General features: G+C 43.1%; 1 protein-coding gene across 1 annotated transcript in view; it reads left to right on the plus strand.

The window, feature by feature from the left end:
- The window catches only part of LOC143286820 (uncharacterized), a 96978-nt gene that overhangs the window by 47843 nt on the left and 25592 nt on the right, over positions 1 to 23543 (plus strand). Inside the window, 4 exon segments of the mRNA XM_076594627.1 lie at positions 5593 to 5748; positions 19316 to 19422; positions 20679 to 20864; positions 22224 to 22464. Of these exon segments, the coding sequence (XP_076450742.1) occupies positions 5593 to 5748; positions 19316 to 19422; positions 20679 to 20864; positions 22224 to 22464 (690 nt within the window).

A 23543-nucleotide genomic window follows, 5' to 3' on the forward strand; every position in this document is an offset into this window, starting at 1 on the left:
AATGAAAATAATGATAAGATAATAATAAATAAATAATTAAATAAATAAGACAACAATGATGATAAATAAGCAAATAAATATAAAACATGAAGACACACATTCACACATACACCCACACATGCATAATAGATATGCCCCAAAAACGCAGTTTCACAGATATGAAAGCACAGTCAAATACATATAAACGTACATGTACATGAGCTCCAACACACACACACACACACACACACCACAAATTTCCCTGCACCTCCTCTACCCCCTCCTCCACACACTCATTTCTAGTCTATGTATCGCAGCTTCCACAGCACACACACACACACACACACACACACACACACACACACAAACACGCACATGCACACGCACACACACACACACTCACACACACAGATGAACGCTTACTTGTACAAGCACACGCACACACGCCCATATCTCCCACCCCCAACCCCACACACATATATACAAAGATATATATATAATATACGTTCCAATATCGTGTTGCTCCCACAGTGTAGGCATGCATACACTCACATACCTCATCCTCTACCTCACCTCCTCCCTGCATCCCCACCTCCCCCTCACACACACACACACACATGCACAGAACTCTCCTGACACTTGTGTACACTTACACTCTCACGCATGCACAAACGCACTCAAAAACACAGACCCACACATACACACAAACACACACATACACACATGCACAGAGGCTGCCACTGTTTGGCTGCAAGAGGGATGGGAAAAGATCTCTGATGCCAAGAACGTGGCGTCTAGTGTGTTGCTCAGTCTATTGTATTTGGAAAAGCCCACAGAGACTCTGTTCCGTTTTGAAGAAATTTGCGCAATGTTGGTTTGGAAATGATGCCGATATTTGTTTGATTTGCAAAGCATCGTGCTCTACCTTTCATGTTAGACTTACAGCTGCTCCCTCTCTCTGCTTTTATTTCTTTGAGGCGATCGATGGTGTGATGGCCTTGTACCTGTTCTTTTTGATATTCTTTGACTTTTCTGAGGATTTCCGATTTTCCTAGATGTAGGCCGCTCGTTGGTGTTGCGTTACCAGCAAGTCTGTCAGCTCGCTCATTTCCCTTAACTCCTGCATGTCCTGGGCAGTATGACCATGTGAGTTTTTTTATCTGAAAGTTGCGCATTGCCTTATGCCACTCTGGGCTTCCCATTCCGTTTTCAATTTTCTGTATGAGGTTCATTGAGTCTGTTAGAATCATGGCATGTTGGTTTCCGGGCGTATGGATGGACGATAGCCACTGGAGGGCATGTGTCACAGCTTCAACTTCCATCGTTAGGCTGGAGGTTGTGACTTTGTAGGCAGCATTCTCTTCCCTAACTGTTTTTCCATTTTGTTTCGCAGTGAATCCCCAGCCAGATTGGTGACTGAGCCATCTGTGTATATGATGATGTCCTCTTCTTTACTGTTTTCTTCTATGAGTAGCTTCACTTCCACATCAGTTTTGCCCTGTGGCCATTCCTGACAATGTCTTCCTAGAGTGGGTGAAATGGCTGTGTTGAATAGATGGTTGAGGTTTTCGGGGGTTTTCTCCCATTCTTTTGTTTCTTTCAGGTCTTGTAGTCGGCATACTAGCTGGATTGTGTCTTCTGCTTGCCCCATCCATGATCTTCCTCGTCCTAGATGGCTGCCTTTTGGTTGGTTGACAGCGTCATGCAGTGGGTTTTGAGGGTTTTCTAATGCTTTGAAGTAGGTCTTGACCTGTTCTAACTTGTTTCTGGCCTGCACTGAAGGAAGGTCAAGCAGGTATCGCATGGTTTCTGTGGGCGTGTCTTTTGTTGTTCCAAGGATCAGCCTCATAGCTTCATTTTGAACTCTTTCTAATTTTAAGAGGTTGCTTTGAGATGGTGTTGTTAGCCCAAGTCCGTAGTCGATCACACTGAGGACGAGTGATTGGTATAGCAGGAAGAGGTGGCGTTGTTCAATACCTTTGGTTGCCTTTGCCTTTAAGACTGAAAGGCCTTTTTTGCATTTGAGAACAGTATTTTCCGTATGTTTTCTGAAGGTCAGCATCCTGTCGAAGTGTATTCCTAGGTAGCGTAGGCATTCAGTTTTCTCGATCTGAATCCCATCGAATGACACAGAAGGTGGTGATTTGCTCGCGGTTCTGTTGTTCAGGGTGCACAGCAACGTTTGGGCTTTCGCTGGATTGATGGAAGATCCTGTGTCTTTGCACCATTGAGCAATATTGTTTAGTTGTTTCTGGACAGCTTTGGTTCTTTCCTGAACATCTTTCGAAGTTTTGAAGACCAGGCCATCATCCACAAGAGTAAGCACCCGAGCTGTTCCATTGTTGTTTAAGTCTGCAAGGCCCTTCGTGTAGACATTGTAGAGGACAGGAGAGAGCGGAGACCCTTGTGGCAGTCCCATGGATAGCTTAGAAGGTGCAGACATCCAATCTCCGAGGCGTAGGACGACGGTTCTTTCCTGAAGCGCTGCTGCTATCCATCTTGTCAGTGTCAAACTTACTCCATACCTTAGTAGCAGCTCCATGAGGTGTGCAAACTGGACTTTATTGTAGGCATCTTCAAGGTCGATTGCTACTGCTAGTGTTTCTTCTTTCCTTTGAAATCCTTCATACACCTCATATGCAAAAGCAGCTGCATTTTCCCATGTTGACTTGCCTGTTCTGTAACCACCTTGATTTGAAGGGAGAATGTGCCTGTGTTCAAGATCCCTTGCAAGTTTCCTGGCTATCATGCGTTCCATGAGCTTTCCAGCAATGTTTTGCATGGTTAGGATCCGGTAGCCGCTTACCTGATAATGGTCCTTTCCTGGTTTTTGTATGGGTTTTAAGAAGCTGTGTGTCCAGTCCTCCGGCACATGTCCATTGTGGAAACTGTTTTGATATAGATTGAAAAGTTTGCTTCTGTCTTCTTCCGATAGTTCCTTGATGTCCGAGTAGCGAACTTTGTCTGGGCCAGGGGCAGATTCTTTCTTGCATTTAGCTATTGCTTCATTTAGATCATCTATTGTCAAGTCATCATCAGGTCCAGTCTGCATAAGGGTTTGGTTTAACTCCTCAACATATTTCTTTTTCTCATCTAAGTTTCTTTGATCGCTCTGTTGTATGAAACGTTTGAGCAGGGCGGATCCTTTTTCTTCGTTTGTCTTAAGCTTGGTTCCGTCAGTGTCTACCATGTCTGGGGTTGTTGTTGTGCACGTTTTCCCTTCCATGCGACGATAAAATTGCCAGAACTGAGTGCCTCGCAAAACTGTTTCCACTTGTCATTTTTGGCCTCTTGAGCAGTGGTTTCAGACTTAGTTTTTTCTTTCATTTTTGTTTCAGTATCTTTGTCTGGAGATGGTTTTGTTCTTTCTTTTTGCCAAAGTTTGACAGCCACATGTTTTTCTATCCAGGCTCTCTCTGTGTCGGTATTCCACCATGGGGGCTGAATAGTTTGCATCCTGTTCGGTGCCGTTCTTTTGTTTCTTCTGCGTCTTAATTTTTCGATGACGGTTGTCTTTTTGGTTTTATACTGAAATGGATCATGCGGTTTCATGCAGTGTTTATCTGACAGTTTCTGTAGACTGAAAACTACTGGGAGGTGGTCACTGCCTTGGTGTGGAAGTGTCTCTGCATTCATTTCTGCTCTGAATTTTGGAGATGTTAGAGCGATGTCGATCACACTGTCACTGTCCCCTTGTCTTGTTCCAAGGTGAGTTGGGGATGTGGTTGTTAATGGGCTAAGAAGAATTTCCCCTATCATTCCTTCAAGTGCGAGTCCTTGTGGGTTGGTGTTCCGCTGGTCCCATAGCTTGGATCTTGCATTAAGGTCTCCACAGATAATGACTGAGTCTCCAAGTTCGTTCTCTATTTCCTCTAAAAAGGCCCAATCCTCTTTTCTTGTGCAGGTTCCTGGGTGAACATAGGCATTGATGAGCACAATGCTTTTGTGAATTCCGTCAGGTTTTTCGAGACGCACCCCCACTAGTTCACATGAGTTGCTACACCATTTCTCTAGATTTATGGTGGAAACTTTGTTTTTTAGGTTTTTGTTCAGTATGATTGCTACTCCTCTTCCTTCATTCCTTTAAAAGACTGTGAAATTCTCAAAATGTATTGGTCTGTCTGCACTTGTCCTGGTCTCTTGGAGACATAAAATGTCAGAATCATATGCCAATTTCTCAATTGTTGAGATTCTCATTCTCGCGCTGGAACAATTCCAACTGCCGATTCTAAAGAATTTCTTCAGCTGCTGGATTTTGGTTCACTTTTAAAATGAAAGTGTCTGTCATCATTCACATTGCGTAGCAAATACTCCTCAGACCACTACAGCAGGTACAAAACTCCACCACCAAACTGATGTATAAAGCAAAAAGATCCACACACTGCACACCCCTTCAAAGAGTTGCACTGGTTATCCACAGAGCAAAGAATCAAATACAAAGCTGCCTGTCTCTGCTACCATGTCATATCTGGAACTGCACCCCGATACCTCTCTGACATCTTTCAAATCTATTTACCCTCCCGTTCTCTTTGCTCTGCTGCTGATGACAGAACCCTCTGCGTCCTGAAATACAAAGAGGACAGCACGGTGGTGGAGCCTTTTCATCATCTGATGTTCAAATATGGAACTCTTTGCCTCACCATGTTCGTCACAGCCCCTCACTGCCTTCCTTTAAATCTAACCTCAAGACTTTCCTCTTCCAGCAGCATTTCTTGTAGACCCTCTCTCAATCATGAAAATAGTTAGTTGACTGTTTAGGTATATTTGGAATGCTGTATTATGTATGGGTCGAATGTGTGTATGTATGCATGGATGGATATATCGATGAATGTATGCTTGTATTGTGCGTACGAGTTTGTATGTGCATATATATATATATATGTTTATTATGCATAATTGTGAGTTGAGGACTGTGTTTCGTATGTGTGTGGATTGTAAAGTGCTTTGTGCAATGAGGAAAGTGCTGAGAAATGTCCAGTTATTATCATTATTATTATTATTTTTCTGCTAAAATGTAGCATCTAGAGTTCTTGCTAAAACTGAAAATGTGACAGACTTGACAGGACAACACCCATTTCATCACACCATGCCCACTACTCCTCATTTTATTGAATATATTATTACCATCACACACACACACACACACACACACACACACACACACACACACACACACAAAAACACTACACTTGCACATTACACATGCACACACATACACAACACCTTACACACACACAACACCCCACACACATACACACGCCACACTACACCACACTATGTTATAAGAATTATACTATTGTCACACACACACACACACACACACACACACACACACACACACACACACACACACACAATACAGCACCACACCACACCACACTACACCACACCACACATGCACCATACCACACCACATTATAGTGAACATATCATACCATGCCACACTACATTACACACTCATTCCACACCATACTTTATGGTGATTATATCATTCCACACTGCACACATATACACACACCATACCACACCACTCCACATTCTCGTGACCACCACGCACCCCCCCACCCCCACCCCCACCCCAATCACTCAGCAGTGCTGGATGTCCCTGCTCAGGTTCCTGTACCAGCAGCTGGAAAAGTACGAGCACGGCCAGCCCCACGACCTCTTTGAACCTTGCAGCAGTGGCCAGTTGAAGGTGAAAGCCGGCATCACCTTTCACCTCTACATCTCCACCGCACCTTGTGGTGATGGCGCTCTCTTCTCTCCAAGGTGTGCTATCATGCTGTTATTTCCTGCATCTCTTTGAGTCAGTCAGATATGTAATGATAATGATAATAGATCATACTTATGTGGCACAAACTCCTCATATTATGGGCTCTAAGCATCTCGCAGGAAACTTATATACAATAGTGCACAGTAGCATACATTTCCACATGAAAAAAAAACAACATTGAGGTTTGAGTCAAGAATGACTCCAAGGTTCCTTGCTGATTTAGAAAACTGAACTGTGACATCACCAACCACAATAGAGGCAGATAAAGTAGATGTGGACATTCTTGCAAAGGAAATGATCATAGCTTCAGTTTTGTCATCATCTAACTTTAGTTTGTTGAATGTCATCCAGGATTTAACATTGAGAATACAATCATGCATTGACAGAATCAGACTGTGTACTTGGTTTGGTTCTGCAGACTTTTGTACTGAGTAACATCAGCAAAAGAGTGGTGAAGAACAGAATGGCCAGAAATGACATCAGAAAGAGGAGCCGTGTGCAGAACGAACAGAATGGGGCCCAGGACAGAGCCTTGTGGCACACCATTGGAGATCAGGGTTGGATCAGACTTAAGTTGTTAACAGAGACAATCGCGAAGCGGTTGGACAGATATGAAGAAAACCAATTGAGAACTGTTGAGTGAATCAGAAAAGCACAGCTGTGGTCCACAGACCTCTGCCACAATACAGCTGCGGACCTTAGTTTTCTTTGCCCGCACCAATATCCTTAGGTGACACAGTACACTCTACCTTCATCGAATTCTACTTGAGGGACGTCTATCGCTTTAGGGATGATGGCTCAAGAGGCGTTGCCTCTGCAGTGGTCACACAACAGGCCATTGCAGCAAACTGGCGATAGAACAGAAGGATTGAGAGTTGATGCCTCCTCAGCCAGAGCACATGAAGTCAGAGCATGGTCCTCTTCTCTTGCCTTAGCGCACTCAACATGGCTGCAAGACATCATGGATGCTGCATACTGGAAAAATCCTGCCACCTTCATCGACTTCTACCTGGGAGATGTCGCACGCTTGCGGGATGATGGCTCAAGAGGCATCGCTTCTGTGGTAGTTGCACAACAGGCCATCGCAGCACACAGACAGTAGAACAGGCGAGCCCTCCACCTTGTTGCGCTATTCTGCACTAGCTGGGTCACGGTTAAGTATGTGTAATTAAAAGGAAATTTTCTATCTAAAATTACGTTTAAATAACATACTTACCGTGACCCAAATTTAAGACCCTCCCGTCCTCCCCGCTTCCTGTTCTCCCTGCTCGCTGCGCTGGTGATGGCATATTGCCGTCAAAAGAGGGCGCTAGCCAGTGGGACAAAGGGGAGGTTACCTACTTCCGGGAGGTTATCGGTCGTATTTGCTTTCGTTTTCTCCGCATAGGCGGATAGTAGTTTGCACAGGACAGGAATGTCAGACCCCTGCCGGAGTCAGCACTAGTTGGGTCACGGTAAGTATGTTATTTAAACGTAATTTTAGATAGAAAATTTCCTTTCAAGTCTGGAAAGGAGTATACTGTGGTCTGTTGTGTCAAATGCGGCTGACAGATTGAGCAAAGTTAACACCGACAGTTTACCTTCATCAACAGACAGTAACAGGTCATTAACTACTTTCAACAAAGCAGTTTCAGTGCTATGGGCAGATCTGTATGCTGACTGAAAAGAAGAGAAAAGGTTAATGCTAAATGGTCTGAAAGTTGGGAGAGAACAATTTTTTCAATAATTTTGGACACAAAAGCAGTGTATACAGGACGAAAGCTTTTGAGGTTATTGTGATCCAGAGTGGTGTTCTTTAGCAGGGGCTTAACAAGTGCATGGAAGACACCAGAAATTAAAGAATCATTTATAATTTTTGTTAAGTGCAGGCAAGTATCAGTATTAGTAGCTCAAGAAGGCATCACTGCGTTCGGACAAATCCATATATGCTACACCACATCTGCAAAGCAGATGTCTGACCAGCAGCGTAACCTAACCCAACGTGCTCAGTCAGGCCCTGAGAAAAAAAGAAGAAAGAAGAAGTGTAATAATATTTTTTTAAATGATGATGATAATAATAATAATAATGATAAATAGAGATGAAATAAAATTAAATGAATCGATAGATAATTTTTTTTTAAATTGGTGATAAAAAATCTTTTAAAATGAACATGAAAGTAAAAGACAATAATGATAATAAATAAACAAATAAGCAAATAAATGTAAAACACACACACACACACACACACACACACACACACACACACACACACACACACACACACACACACACACACACACACACACACATACACACACACACACACACATGCATTACAAATATGCAATAAACATGCAGTTTCACTAATACAAAAGCACAAGCAAAAGTGCACAGGCCCAAATACACATAAATGTACACGAGCCCCAACACACACACTGCCACACACACCATCTCCCACATTACCCTGCACCCCCCCCCCCCTTCCCCACACATGTATTTATAGGTAGGCTATGTATCGCATACACATAAATATATATATATGCACACCCACACGTTCCAATATTCGGTTTCTCCCACAATACAAACATGGATATACACACACCTCATCCTCTACACACACACACACACACACTCACACTCACTCACTCACACACACACACACACACACACACACACACACACACACACACACACACACACACACACACTCACTCACACACACTCACACTCACACACACACACACACACACACACACACACAAACAAGCACAAATTGTAGCCCCCACGACTCACAACCCCCACACCCTCTTCCGCACCCACACCTACACACATAAGCAAATACACATATGGATGTGCTCTCACGTGCACACGCACACATAAACACAAACACACACACAACACACACATACATACATAGGCTGCCACTGATTGGCTGCAAGAAGGGTGGGAAAAGATCTCTGATGCCAGAAATGTGGCGTCTAGCGTGTTGCTCAGTCTGTTGTATCTGGAAAAGTCCAGAGAGACTTTTCTGTTTTGAAGAAATTTGTGCTATGTTGGTTTGGAAATGATGCTAATATTCGTTTGATTTGCAAAGCATCATGCTTTACCTTTAATGCTAGACTTTCGGCAGCTCCCTCTCTCTGCCTTTCTTTTTTGAAGCGATCGACAGTGTGATGGCCTTGTACCTGTTCTTTTTGGTGTTCTTTGACTTCATATTTTCCTAGATGTAGGCCGGTCGTCGTTGTTGCGTTACCAGCAAGTCTGTCAGCTCACTCATTTCCCTTAACACTTGCATGTCCCTGGCAGTATGACCATGTAGTTTTTTTATCTGAAAGTTGCACATTGCCTCATGCCACTCTGGGCTTCCCATTCCACTTTCAATTTTTTTGTATGAGGTTCATTGCAACAAAACAACATCCAAACACTGATACAGCAGGGGTGTGGGAAGGGGGTCCAGGTCAAATATTTTTGGAGCAGACTAAATACAGCTGTCTCTGATACAGGTGTGAAAGCAACAAAAGGAACACCATGAAATTCTTTTCTCAAGGGATGTGACACAACTGAGTGTTAATCCAGTTCTTTCCTGAGGCTAACAATTTTTAGCAGAAAAAATCTGAGAAGACACTGGGCAGTTCTGAAGATGGATAGATAGAAGGAAGCAAAGAAGATTTTGTTCTGCCACAGGGCTTATTTGTAATGCAATATAGTTCTTTGATTGATTTACGGACATTAAGGTGTGGGTTTCTGTACACCCACGATGTACAGCAGTGTCTTGTTTCTTCAAAGAAAGCATGGGTTACTATACACTCATGACATACGGCGGAGGGTTAGTTCCCATAGTTCACTTGCAAAAACCATGGGTGGTTGTACATCCATGATGTATGGCGAGGAGTCATTCCTTCATAGAAAGCATGGGTTTCTGTACACCAACGTACGGTGCGCAGAATTCTAGATGACATACGGGAAAGATTAACTCTATGGAGACGTAGTTAAATAGTGCATGTAGTTTTACTGTGACGGGCAAATATGGACATATTTGAAAAATTCAACACACTTTCACACAGAGACAAAGACATACACATTATATATCAATAGAAAGTTTACCATCTCTTCTTTTAACATTTTAAAACAGTTTTCTCATTAAATGCTGCTAAATATTTTTTTAATGTTTTAAATTATGTCATTAAATACTGAAAAGAAAGAAAAAAATTGAGGTATACTGTACCCACCAGGCATGTCATATCCATCAGCTAATCCACAAGGCAGCATAAGATGATTTTCTCAGACAGTAAGGTTCCCTGATTCTCATGAAACAGTTTCAAGTCAAATGTTGCACAACAAACTGTTAAAAGAATATGACAACACTAGTTGGTTATGTAAAGATCGACCTCTCACCCAGTCCAGAAAAGTTTAGAAAAAAAAGCCTTTCACGCAGTTAACAGTCAAGGGGAAATAACTCAGTTTTTCCTAGACTGATCCCTCAAGACAGCCTGATTAGTTTCCCTTTAATTGAACACTCCTGAGTGTATGAAAAAAATTCTGCGATCCACCGAATACTACACTACGGCACATCATTCTGAGCATGCAGAGCGCTGGCGCCAAAGCGCCGGCACATCTCCAAAGAGTTAAGCATGCAGTGTGTGTGTATCTGAGAGTGGGTGTTTGTATGTGCGTTCGTGTTTGTGTAGGGCATTTTTTGGTGTGTGTGTTTGTGTGTGTGTTCATATCTGGAAATTGTAGTATTGTCTTGGTGTATAAATGATAATAATGATAATAATGTACATTTATAATGCTGCCTGTCTGACTCGAGTCCCATGTACTGATCATATTTCTCCCCACCTCAGCATTCTACACTGGCTCCTCACTGAAGCGAGAATTAAATACAAAGTTGCATGTCTCTGCTATTCTGCTTTCCACTCTGCAGGACCTACATATCTTTCTCACCTTATCAGTGTTTACACTCCCTCAAGAAATTACCACTCTTCCTCTGACTGTTACCTTTTGAAATTTCCACGTGTCAATACAAGAACCTGTGGTGAACGTTCGATCTTCTTTGCTGCTCCTCACATCTGGAACAACCTTCCTCATCATATCAGTGCATCTGATTCTATGTCTGCTTTTCACTCATCACTAAGAACTCATCACTTCAAAAACCTGTCTGTAAGCACTCTCTGCTTCATTGTTCTGCAACACCACCCATGTCAGCTCACTTTGGGTGGATGGGGGGAGGGGTTTTGAGAAAGAGTTGTCACGAATGATTTATGTAATTTGTAATATTTTTCTTTCATGTAAAGCACCCTGAGCCTTTAGAGAGAAAGGGCGCTAAATAAATGTAAATTATTATTATTATTATTATTGTTATTATTTGTTATCTCGTTCGTCATTTATCAGATGGATTCCCCTGTCTCCTCGACGAAGGCAGCAGTGCATCGCAGGTCCTCCAGTCCTGTGTAGAACTTCCGGGCCACTGGGATTGGGTCGGGCCAGGTTTTCTCTCGGAGCGCTTGGTGGAGTGGGCAGGACTGCAGCAGATGTTCTGGTGTCTGGCTGGCTGTTCTGCAAGGGCACTGCTCTGTGTCGCCGAAACGGAGTTTTGTGTATAGGTGGTGTTTCAGGCAGTTGTGGCCTCTCCTGAGCCTGAAAATGGCTACCTGCTCTCGATGAGTCAGCAGGTAGTACAGGTCTGCTCTGTTGTGGCATGGATGCTGCTGCTTCCACTTGTTCTGCTGCTTGGCCTTATTGATGGTCCTGGATTCAGAGTAGCTGGTAGACCTGTCCATCTGCTCTTCCGTAGCGCCTTCCTTTGCCAGGGAGTCAGCAGTCTCGTTGCCAAGCACGTTGCAGTGGGAGGGAATCCACTGTAGGGTGACTGTGTGACTTGTGCAGAGGGAGGTGAGGAGGAGGACAGATCGTTGAGTTCGGGATCTCTGTTGGACCAAAGGGCCTGCAAGATGGACAGGGCATCAGTCAGGAAGATGTTGTGGCTGGTGTAGGGGCTGACCTCGATGTGGGCTGCTGCTGTTTTCAAGGCTTCTGCTTCAGTTTTGTAATTGGTGGGAGTATAGGCCGGTAGCGAGGCAGATCTTTTCTTCTCTGCCTCCTGGATACTGAACATAGACTCCATTCTGAATGGCATCTGTCGCAGAGCTGTCAGTGTAGACATGAGTCCAGAACTCTTTGGGGAACTGGGTGTGAAGGTGTTCAAGGGTGAGGGACTTTCTTTCAGGGCTGCTTTGGGAATCTTTAGGGCCAACACCAGGGATGCTGCACTAGATGAGGGGAGGGGCTCCTTTGCTCCAGGCAGGGACGGCAAGACACCGGGATATCACTTTGGGGGCATGGTCAAGGATATCCTGGTGTTGCCGTTCTGGGATCCTGCTCTGGTGTATGAAGCTCTCTCTCTTCAGCCGTCCTTTTGTTGGCTGGGACAGTCTGTTCTTCATGGGGTGGCCTTGCAACCTCTAGAGCTTGGCAGCCTGGGTCAGGAGTTTGGCGTCTCTGTGGTCCTCATGGGGCTGGAGCTTTGTGATGGTTTCAAGCTCCTGAATTGGCGTAGACTTCATGGCCCCTGTGATGATACGGGTAGCTTGATTCTGAACCTTGCTGATCCGTTCAAAGTTGGACTTGGCCGTAGTGCCCCATGAAGTCATGCCATACTCCAGCACTGGCCTGACTCTACCAGTGTACAGGCTCCTGAGGGTTATGTTGTCTGCGCCCCATGTTGTTCCTGCCAGTTTCTTCATGAGGGCAAGTTGTACTTTTGATCTTGATTCTGCTTTCTCTGTTTGCTTCTTCCATGTCAGGCGTTTGTCAAAAGTGACTCCCAGGTACGTGGGGTTGTTCTCAGCAAGCAGAGTTTGTCCATTGATGCGCAGGTTGGCCTTCTGTTCTTTGGGTGAGAGGCTGAAAATAGTGTATGTGGTCTTTTTGGTATTAATTGTCACCAGCCACTGTTTTGTCCAGCTTTTGAGAACATTCAGCCTCTGCTGTAGTCTGTAGTCGGCAGTTGTGAGGTGTTCTTCCGAGCACCATAGGACAAGATTGTCTGCATAGATGGCTTCCTGGACTTTGCGTGGCATATCTTTGATGATGTCGTTGATAAAGATGAGGAATTGTGTAGGGCTGAGGACACCTCCTTGAGGAAGTCCTTCTCAGTGTCTTCTTCCAACTGTATGCTCCATTGACATGGACTCGGGCCTTCCTATTGTTCAGGTTCTGCAAGATCCACTGGTACATACAGCCAGTCATACCACTCTTCTGGAGCTTCCTCTGGAGGCCATCCTTCCAGACTTTGTCATATGCCTTTTCCATGTCTGTCCACACCGTCAGTGTATGCTGTTTGTCCTGGAAGCCACCCTCGATCTTCTGGGCTAGGTAGGTCACTTGGTCCTCAGTGGAATGATGTTGGCAGAAGCCTGCCTGCTCTGGAGTGACGATGTCGCTCTTCTCCAGGTGCCAAACTAGGCGCGAGTTGATCATACACTCTAGGAGCTTTCCCACGCAGGTGGTGAGGCTGATAGGGCAATAACAGTCAGCCCTGGCTCTGTCTTTGCCCTTTTTGTGGATGGGCACCATGTCAGCTTTTCGCAAGCTCTGTGGAACATGCCCTGTCTTCCAACTGTTGTTGAAGAGAGCAAGGAGTTTGGTCTTTGCTTTGGTGCCAAGGTGTTTTAGCATTTCGTTGGTGATTTTTTCAGGACCTGGAGAATTTTTGTCCTGCAAAGACTTTATGGCTTCTTCAAACTCCTTCAGTTTGAAAGGCCTGCCCATGTATTCAGGTTGGTCTCGGTCATCCTGATGATTCTTTATTTCATCATGGACTTGTTTTCTGTCCTCTGACACAGTGATGTTGCTGATCTACTCATAGCTGTCTATGAAGCAGTTTGCTGCCTCTCTCCCTGTGACCATCTCCTGGTTTTTTTGAAGCGTGACATGTGCTGACCTTGTCTCTTCCAGAGTTTGTTGCCATCTCTGTCAAGGTTCAGCTTTTCTGTTTTCTCCATCCAGCTTGTTCTTGCAGCTTGGATGTAGGCCTTTCTGTATTTGGCAGTACAGGCTTTGAGAGTAATGTTGTTTTCTTGTGTTGGGTTGTTTTCAATCTCCTCTCTAGTCCTTGTCACTTCATCTTCAAGCTGCTGCAGCTCTTCTGTCCAATATGGCCAGTAGTTCTTGCGAGAGCCACGTGCAGTTGCCTTTGAGGCTGCTTTCAGGATGGCTTGGTTGAAGTTTTGGGTGGCTCTGTTGATGTTGTAATCATCCATTTTGATGGTCTTGCAGTACTCGTCAGAGAGGCGTGCGAACATCTCCCAATTGGCCTTCTTGTAATTCCATCTGGGAAAGGACTTGGCATCGCTTGATGTATACTGCAAATTGATGGCCAGTAGTACTGGTCTGTGGTGGCTGCCTGCCAACTGTCTTTGTGCCTTCCTGCTGTTTTTTGGGCAAGGACTTCAGTGGCAAAGGCAAGATCTGGGGTGGTCATGGTGAGGTTGGTGGGTCTTCTGGATCATTCAGCAGAAGAAGATTGCTCTCTGTCTGCCAGTCCTCCACTTTGCCTCCTCTTCGGTCATTCTCACTGTAAACCAAACAGGTTGAGTGGCTGTTAAAATCACCTACTACCAAGCAGTTCTTTGATAGTATATCCATTCTCTGTATAGAGAGCTCTTTGTCTTGAGGGCAGTACACATTGAAGATGGCAATGACAGTCTTGTCCACTGTAATCTTGATTCTGTGGATTTCAGCTTCCTGATTTGTATCCATTGTAAATTCTGAGGCTGATATACTGTTTTTGACAAGTATCTGCACTCCTCCTTTTGATCTTCCTCCTCTGTCCATCTTGAAAGTTTGGTAACCTCTGAACCTGTGGTTGGATTTCAGGTTTGTCTCCTGGATACAGGCCACATCAATGTTTTCTGCATACAATCTTTCAGTAAGTGGAATCTTTTTTGTGGTAGACGCCCTCTGCATTCCACTGGAGAATGTTGAGTGGTCTAGAGGTTTCTCCAGGGTCAGATGTTTTTCAGCGATTTGCAGTTTTCCTCTGCCTCCGAAGCCTGGCTCCTCGCACCGGGACGGGGTGACCACTAGTAGCATGGGGTGGGCCCTCTTGAGGCATAGGGCCCGGCACTCTACTAGCCTCGCAGGACTCCACTGGTAGAGCACCATCTCGAAAAGATTTGAGGTTTTTCATCTATGACGTAAATGCGTTGTACTGCTGTTACGCACCAGGGGCCCAGTACATCAGTCTTCAGCGTTGGTTTTCTTGTCCGAGTTTTCCTCTCATAGGTGACTTGCCGTCCAAGGTTTAAGAGCATCCCCTACTCTGGTTTGTTTCTCTGAGGTTTTCCTTCCCCCGGGCTAGAGGTTTTTATGTGCCTCTTACTCGCATGATGAACCCGTCATAGGGCACATGTGGAATTTGATATGGTGTAACAGTGCCACCTGTTACCCCGCCCCGTCCTGGTAGAAACTTGGCCATTTGGTCCGGGACTGCTTATGCAACCAGGCAAGCCTGACTTATATCGCAGCTAACACTCATATCTGGGAGCCGTTCCCCTATCCGCCATCTGGGGACCCACCGGGTTGGGGATAGTCACCCCGCCTGGATTATTATTAGTATTTATACACTGAGACATTACTACCATTTCCAGATAAGATCAAACACAAACACACACACACACACAAAAAAATGCCCTACACATACATGCGCGCACACACAGAAACACCCACCCTCAGATATACACACATTACATGCTTAACCTTTCCCGTACGTAGTCTAGAATTTTGCACACCATATTTCGTGGGTGTACAGAAACCCATGCTTTCTATAAAGGAATGACTCCTTGCCGTACATCGCGGCTGTACAACAACCCATGGTTTTTGTATTGAAACTAACCCTTTGCCATTGGTCATGAGTGTACAGTAACCCATGCTTTCTTTGAAGAAACAAGACGTTGTTGTACATCGTGGGTGTACAGTAACCCACACTTTAACTCACTCGCTGCCATTGTCTGCATATGCGGATGTCGTCGGACAAAGCATTGGATGCCGATGTCCGCATATGCAGATTTGGATTTTAAAAAGTCGCGCTGTTGGAGTGACGTGCCGGATACGAAAATCAAAAGCAGAACTGATTCTTAAGTTATCTCCGGCCAGCTTTTCATTCACACACACTGCGTGTGTGAAGTGACACGCTCGTTAGCAGACGACAACGAAGCATACCCTCGGTCAGCTCTGCAAGTTGTTTGACAAGATGGCGTCGCATCAAAGTGTTCGACACAGTAGGAGAAGTCAAACGCAACACAGCGTTGAAGCTACTTTGGAAATGATCCAAACTGAAGGCTCTGATGTTGAAGGAGATAATGTTGATTCATCGGACAGTGATTTTGAACCATATCCCGATGAACTAGAAATAGATTCGGCCGCTGAAGAGGGTGTTTACAGTGGAGAGGAAAGCGAGTCCTGAACACGTGCCAGCTGACTGACACTGACAACGAAATCACTGAGGAAACGGGGGACTTTGCTGGTGTTTTTACCAGTGACTGGACTGAAAATGGTGAGTGTGTATGTAATATATATATGTGTGTGCACGCGCGCACGTGTGTGTGTTTGAAAGAAAACAATGTCACATGCTCAGGTGTACAACTGTGTGTGTGTGTGTGTGTGTGTGTGTGATTGCATGCATATGTTTACTTACTTTCTGTTTTACAATAACATGGAGTTTATTTGTAGAACAAGGTGCTATAGAAATGACAGTAATAGTACTAATACTGATGATACTGTCATTATTGTTTGTAATATTGTAAAAAAAAAAAAATCTAAGGTGGTTTTCTTTGACTACATGTAAAAAAAACTTACCACATTATTCTTCCATTCACATAAATATTTAGAATAAACAAGGGAATAAGCAAATAATTTAAACAACAATAAGAAGAAAGAGTCAGACCTGCATGATCATTTGTGTGTGTGTATGGTTGCAGGTCATGTTGCTGTGCTGAAGTGGCAGGACAAAAAGCCAGTTCACATGCTGACAACAGTCATGCTGCCAACTACCATGGTCAGTGTGACAACACGACACCATCCTGAAAGACAGAAGCCAGCAGTACAAGACTACATCACCAACATGGCTGGAGTGGATATGAGTGACCAGCTACTGCAAGTGCAAGGTCTGTGAAGACCTATTCAAGTGCCACAACACACCAAGACACCAAACTGCCAACTGGTGTCCAAAATGTGGAGTTCCACTGTGTGTGAAGCTGCCCAGGACTCAACATCACCTGCCATGAGGCACTCCAGACAAGACTATTGTCAGTGATAATACATCAGGATTTTGTGTACAGTGAACTCCTTTTTTTATGTAGAGACAATATTTTTGTGTGTGTGCGTGAATTTCAACTTTCTCCACCATCTGTTCATACTTCATTGCATGTACTAGGTCTTCAGTTCCTCAAATAGTGTTAGGATGTGATCAACAACAAGATGGTGAGTAAGTAATTTAATTTTTTGCACAAATATGTAACAACATTCACTGAATACACATACTAAATTTCAATTGTCTGGGTGTTTATTTGTTTTTTGAGAATTTTTTCCCCATCCTATACAAACCCTGGGTTTTCTGGGTTTCGCAAGGGGAAAAACTCTTGGCATGGAGTGAGTTAATGTCCATAAAGCAAATTTGACTTTTCTTTCAGCAAACTTGAATGCATTTACTCAAGCGCTGGATCAAGTGATGTGAGAGCTACTCGTGAATGGGCTTTAAGATCTTATTGAAAAAAAACAAACCCTTTACTGTTAGTCAGGCGTGACTGCTGCAGAAAACCCCCAGTCATAGGCCATTCCTGAGATATGTGCAAATCCGGAGAAAAAATGGGGAGGGGGAAGGGAGTGAAACTTAAGTATGATGTCACCTGGATACCATGGTGTTGCAATGCTATTGCCGATGTATTTGATGTATTTGACGTATTTGAGTATTTGACGACAAAATCATGGAAAGAAAAAAAGCCACACTCTTTTCGTCTGTCCGCACGACTGATAATGAAAGGCCCGTTGATATAAAATCTGTTTTGTGTTGATGGCAGATCTCATGTTCCAAACATTATGCATTACTTAGATCTGACTGTGAGTCAGTTCCGAGTCATTTTGATGAAATCTAGCACATGCACACAAACATACAAACACACCTGTGCACACGGGATCTCTGTCCCTATCTAGCCACAAGGGCCATTGGGACACTTTAAGGAATGAAAACTGCATCATTTGACTATTACTTTTGTGTGTGTGCGTGTGTGATGAAATTACATTAGATGATAATGCAGTGATACATTTGGTGGCTGCAGCTTGTAGATGTTATTTAGATCTGGGATCTATAGACGAACTACAAAAGATTCATCTCCATTATGAACAGAAATGGTTTGTTTTTTGTTGTTTTTTTGGTTTTGTATCAGATTTTAGTCTTGTAGGAAACACTGTTCTTTCCTATGTGTGTCTGTACGATTTAAGAAGAAAAAAAAGGTTATATTATCCCATGCATAACAATGAAACATTGGTGATTCTCATACTGTTGGGGTTTGTAAACTTTATTTGGTCAGCTTCAGAGGTGGCTCTGCTCCCCAGACCCTCCAGTGAGGTGGCACCAGGAGCTTTCACAGCCCCCTCCCTCCACCCCCACCCTAGATCTCTGCATACCTGGCTTTCTTCTCCTTTTTTTTCTTCTCTTTTTTTTTTCACAGGCAGGTTTTCTTTGTTTCAAAGTGATTGGGATAAGAATAAAATTTCCATGTCAACTGGATTTAGATCATGAAAATTAGACCTGAAGATTAGGGCTGATCATAAAAGTTAGACCTGAAGTGTAGGGCAGATCATAAAAGTTAGACCTGAGGTGTAGGGCAGATCATAGAAGTTAGACCTGAAGTGTAGGGCAGATCATAAAAGTTTGACCTGAAGATTAGGGCTGATCATAAAAGTTAGACTGGAAGTGTGGAGCTGATCATGAAAATTAGACATGAAGAGTAGGGCTGATCATTGAAGTGTAGGACTGTTCATAAACATTAGACCTGAAGATCAGGGCTATCATAAAAGTTAGACCTGAAGATTAGGGCTGATCATAAATAATAGACCTGAAGATTAGGGCTGATCATAAAAAATAGACCTGAAGATTAGGGCTGATCATAAAAAATAGACCTGAAGGATAGGACTATCATAAAAGTTCGACCTGAAGGATAGGGCTGATCATAAAAAATAGACCTGAAGATTATTGCTGGTCATAAGATTAGGGCTGATCATAACAGTTAGACCTGAAGATTAGGGCTGATCATAAGATTAGGGTTGATCATAAGAATTAGACCTGAAGTGTAGGGCTGATAATAAAAGTTAGACCTGAATTGTCTAGCAATTAGACAAGTGTATTGAAATGACAGCAGGTTGAAGACAGAGACAGAGCCAGTCATGAAAGTGATGACACTGAATGTTGCTGGGTATTTTTATCTCTGCATTGCAGTGTATTACATGTACTTACATTGACACTAATGGCAAGGACAAAAACAAGTTTGATAGGCAAAGTGATGATGATGTTGATGTGTGCACAGGGACATGGCCTCTAACTCAGCAGAACTGGCTGACACAGAGAAACGAGAACATCATCCAACATTCACCAGCAACGTGCAGGGACTCCTCCGGACCAAGATGGAAGGAGGTTAGTTTTTTCTTTTCCCACTGGAGTGAATATATTCATTTACATTTATGTTTATCTCAATTTAGTTCTGTCGTCACTTTATGTAGTGTACAAACAAATAATGTCTGTTTCTCAGGCTCCATACTTTTACCTCTCTGATTAAGCCTGTGGACTGCAATGAAATAATCTCTAATGATATGTGCATGAAGAAGAGAATATTACACAATATTGTTATACAATGCAAAACAGTGCACAGTGCAATGATCGGATGTCTCTTGTACATGTTTTGACAGTCCACATTCTTTGTGTTCTTGTTAATGTTTGTTCCATAATGATCATGTTCTTGTGTGTGTGTGTGTGTGTGTGTGTATGTCCGTGGCTATGTGTTTGTGCATATCATGGATGCGTACATGCTGATGTGTTGTGTGGGCATGTGAAATTGTGGATGTGTGGATATGTGTGTTTGGATGTGTACATGTATGTATTTGGATGTATGTGTGTGGATGTGTAACCATGAGTCTGCATTCATATTTATGTATGCAGCATTGTAGGGGAGAAACATCAGCAGATACCAACATCTGGGGGGGGTTTTGTGGGTTTTTTTTAAAGTTTGTGTGTGTTTAGCCACATGTCCTCATTTGTTATTGTGCTGTGAAAGTAAAGGAGGGAAATGTCATTAGTGGTCAACATGTAGGACATGGTTCTTTTAAGTGTGTCAGGAATAGTTCATATGGAGGCGAGGGGTAAGGTAGAAAACTGAGGGAGTATGCATGATATAATGCAATTAGCAGCAGTGAGAGTGAGCAAATGATTGGTATAGGTATGGAGGCGGCAGATGGGAGATTTTTGAAAAAAAAAACTTGGTCATATGATACAAAGATTTCATTTTGCTTGGAATGCATCATTAAAATATTTTCTTTGTGTATTTTGTTTTTCCAGTGTATGGTATTGTATTTTGATGTGAGTATTGTAAAAAAAAAAAAAAAGAAAAAAAAAAAAAAGAATTATGTTGTCTTCTTGAGAAAGAAAACCTGAGCAACAGAAAAAAAACCACGAAAAAAAAATCACTGAAAAAATGTTTTACTTGTGTCTGCATTCATGTTTGCCTGTGAAAATTTGCTGCAGGAGAGAAGATTTATGTGGATGTGTGTATGTAGTGTGTGTGTGTATGTGTGGGTGTATGTTTATATAAAAATCTGCTTGTGTAATTGCTGTGTATTATTGGTGGGAAAGCCCAGCAGTGCACGTGTGTAGTAAAAATACAAGTGGTGTGTCAGGAGAAGGGACGATCCCTGTGGACAACAGAGAAGTCACCATGCAGACATGGGATGGTGTGGTGCGTGGGGAGCGACTACGCACTATGTCCTGCACTGATAAAATCTGTCGCTGGAATGTCCTGGGACTGCAGGGGGCACTACTCTCTCACTTCGTGGAGCCCGTCTACCTGGATTCCCTCACCCTTGGTACAATGATGGGTTGGCTTCTGGATGGATTGGCTTGCAGACCTGCCAACTACTACATTTTGAGCATAGTATGCCCGGCTAAGATTCAGAATGCTACACTACTGTGTTTACAATAAAGATGCTTCACAAAAGCAACAAAAATCAAGGAGCATTTTTCTTTGGTAAATCACTCATTACTGTGAGTTCATTGAACTGGCGTTAAAGGGAAAAGAGGAGGCTGGAAAATTGGCCTGTGATATAGGTGGTGCTGTACTTTCTCCCAACAAGGTTTTTCATTCTGTGGCTTGTAATTGGCCTGAGCCAGTAGGAGGTCAGTTTATATTTTCCCCCACTTCCATCCTTGAGAATTAGACTCTTCCCTACAGCTCTCTTTCCCCTGTGGTGTTCACTTCCCTCTGGTACAAGAAGAGCCAGCAATGAACTGATACCACAGCAAAAAAAATGAGTGCCAGAAAGATGCAAACATGATGCTTACAGCAAAGAATACCAGTATATTCAAATTTAGTCTGAGAGTTCAAACTGTGCTCTGTGCACTTTGTGTCTACTCGACTTCAGAGTGTCACTTAGCGGAATGAATGGTGTTTTATAACATGTTAAAACCTCTAAACATGATAATTGGGAAAAGCGGCAACACTTAGTTCTTTTATAATGTCAGTGGGACTATGATTTTGAGTGTTGGTGCTGCAACTGTCAGACACTGTTAGCTTTGCTCATATCATGAAAATGCTATTCTCAAGTTTTGTCAGGGGTTGGCAGGTCTGGGCTTGTTATTCCTTGTTGATTTTTCATCTCTTTATAAAAGGAATAGCTTTTCCTCAGCAGTGTGTCCTCATTCATTCTGTGACAGGACATCCATAGAACCTACAATAGGTGGCAAGTATGACTGAAAAGTAACATCCTCCACACTCCCAGTCCCTCATTCACTTGTATTTATGGAAGAAATTTCACAACTTAGAATCAAAAGTTGAACTTGCTTGCATTTTTAACTTTTGATTCCGAGTGTGTCTGGAATCAGAGAACCAATACCAATGGACACTTGTATTTACTCTTGAAAATCTTTTCTTTCTTTTATTCTTTTAAAATTTTTCACTGGAATTCATATTGGACACTTGTATTATGTAGGATGTGTGACTTAACCATTGATGGGTTTTGCTTGTGGATGCCTGCTTTTTTTTTCTCTCGTGTATTACAAATGACTTTTTAAAACATAGCAAAAAATGGAATGTAAAAAAAAAAAAAAAAAGCAAGTACAAAAAGAAAATTTATCCCCCAGTCTAATGTTGACACCTTGCTAAAACAATCCTCCAAGAAACTGGTGATGGAGTGAGACAAACCAAGAGTCCTGTTATGGCCCCTCAGGTTTTCTCTATGACCATGGCCACCTGTCTCGGGCGGTGTGTTGCCGACTGGCCAAGGAGGATCCCCCATTGACCCCTGAGCTGCCCTCTGGGTACCGCCTGAACCACCCCTGGCTGGGCAGGGTCACGGCTTGTCAGCCGCTCAGGGAGACCCAGAAGACCAAGGCATTCAGCATCAACTGGACCATCGGGGACCCCAAGGCTGAGGTGCTGGATGGTACGCTGGGCCATTGCTACACTGGGTCAGTGCCTCATATTCTGTGTGTTGGCACCTTTCAAAGTCAGTTTCTAACTTGTTGCCTGGCTGTTTGCTTCATTTGCTTATATTTGTTTTTGATTTTTATATGTATTGAGAATTTGATAGGGTATTAAAGTCTCACCTGTGTATTTGGGTTTATATGTAGGTCAAGCTTCTGGGTTTGATTTCTTTTCTTGTAAGCAGATATGTGGCATACAAGTGTTGCAGTAGACTTCTAAAGTACACACATATCTTAATCCAAATCATATTTTTGTTCACCATCAGAAATGAATGGGTGTCAGACAGTCGTATGCTAGAAAAGGAATGTTTTCAGCTAAAGTAGCCTGCATATATCATTGCTTTACAATCATAAAAGGAATAGATTTATTAAAGTTCCCTGTTTTCATCACAATTTTCTGGTTTTGAAAAAAGCATAACAAAACTCCAGATGCTTGTGCAACACTCCACTTAAAAAACTTTTTTCTTTTTTTTTTTAGAATAACAATTGAATTACTGCAGTTCAACAAAGTGTAAGCAATATAAGTTGCTCCAAATTATATTTAAGTTGACCCCCAAACAAGAATGTTTTGCAGAATAGAAAAGTTTTGCTGGATATGAAAGTACGGGTTTGCACTTTGAAGTTGTTAACAAAGCATGAAACAAAGTTGTTGTCACCTTGGCCTTCATGCCACATTTCTTGTGGGTCAGTCATAGGAGCTATAAGGACCAGTCGCAAGTCCACTGTAAGTACCAATACATGTTCATCATCTTCTGCCATTTGCTTTTTTTTTTTTTTTCCCCCTGAGCCACAGTCTTACTCTTCATGTTCAGTACCCATATTTATAGGACAAACACATGTTGCATAGGTCTTCACAGGGTTTCTGTATTCCAATATTGAGATTTTGTGAAGTCTGAAAGAATATCTGTCTGCAAACAGGCTTTGCATTTTGTGAATCGCAGTAACTTCAAAATAATCTGTAGAGCCTACCTTTGGGTTCTGTGCCCTCGAGGAATGTCTTGTCGGTATCTTACCAGCATAAGTGAGAAGATAACTTTGGCAAGGCTTCAACAAAGACACACACC

Source organism: Babylonia areolata, chromosome 10 (assembly GCF_041734735.1).
Source record: "Babylonia areolata isolate BAREFJ2019XMU chromosome 10, ASM4173473v1, whole genome shotgun sequence".
Classification (NCBI taxonomy): Eukaryota; Metazoa; Mollusca; class Gastropoda; order Neogastropoda; family Buccinidae; genus Babylonia; species Babylonia areolata.